The following is a 1,066-nucleotide window of genomic DNA, read 5'->3' on the forward strand; positions in this document are numbered from 1 at the left end:
GCAAACGTAGGCACACACGTATTTAGTGTAAGCTTTTGTGAAAGGGTTACAGGCACACAGAGGAGTGTGTGAATCCTGAGTGCACACCGGTATGGATTTCACAAAGTGAACACCCCCCTGTAACCAACAGCCGGGTCAAGAAACAACATCACCAGCACCCAGAAGGCACCTCCTGTCCCCTTCCAGTCCCTTCACCCCCAAGGGTAACCACCATCCTGAACTCTCAACAGCACACGGTAGTTCCGCCTGTTTCTGAGCTTGATGTACATGGAGCCATTCTTTTTTTATGTTTGACTTCTGTTCGACATTCCGTGTCTGAGGTCCACCCATATTGTTGCCTTTAGCTGGAGATTGTTCCTTCTCCATAAGATTTGATTGGCTGAATATGCCACAATTGCTTTATCCTTTCTATTTTCCGGGTTGGGACTATTATACATGGTGCTGCTCAGAACGTTCTTGTTAGGAGAGGTTCTAACGCAGAACAGCTCTTTTGGGGGACATCTGGGTGCACTTTTGTTGGGTATATTCCTAGAAGAGGGATTGCTGGCTCACAGGATATCAATAGACTGAGCTTTCGTAGCTGTGTCCAGATGGTTTTGCAAAGTGGTTGTACCAATTTCCGCTCCCACCAGCAGGCAGACATTTTTGTACACATCGTCTGCGTAGTTACACCTGTGAAAAAAAACACATATCCCGTGCCATGCACTCGCATACCCTGGTGCACATGGGTCACACCCATTGTCCTTGGATGTGCGCATGTGAATGCTCCTCCTGCCCTCACCTGGGCATGCAGAGAGCAAGGTGAGCTCACACATCACACAGCCTCCTCCTGACCTTGTTACTGGGCAGGGCTTATATGAAGGCTAGGGCACTGCCTTACACGGGGTCCCTGTCTTACAGGACATCTACCAGTGGTGCGGCTCCAAGAGCAACCGATTCGAGAGGCTGAAGGCTACGGAGGTGTCCAAGGGCATCCGGGACAATGAGCGGAGTGGCCGGGCCCGAGTGCACGTGTCTGAGGAGGGCGGCGAGCCTGAGGCCATGCTCCAGGTACTGACGGCCACAT

General features: G+C 51.4%; 1 protein-coding gene across 1 annotated transcript in view; it reads left to right on the forward strand.

Moving 5' to 3' along the window:
- Window positions 1-1,066, forward strand: part of GSN (gelsolin) — a 31,977-nt gene that overhangs the window by 8,186 nt on the left and 22,725 nt on the right. Inside the window, exon 4 of the mRNA XM_019648239.1 lies at window positions 901-1,050. Coding sequence (XP_019503784.1) covers window positions 901-1,050 — 150 coding nt within the window. The remainder of the gene's footprint in view (window positions 1-900; window positions 1,051-1,066) is intronic.

Source organism: Hipposideros armiger, unplaced genomic scaffold (assembly GCF_001890085.2).
Source record: "Hipposideros armiger isolate ML-2016 unplaced genomic scaffold, ASM189008v1 scaffold_123, whole genome shotgun sequence".
NCBI lineage: Eukaryota > Metazoa > Chordata > Mammalia > Chiroptera > Hipposideridae > Hipposideros > Hipposideros armiger.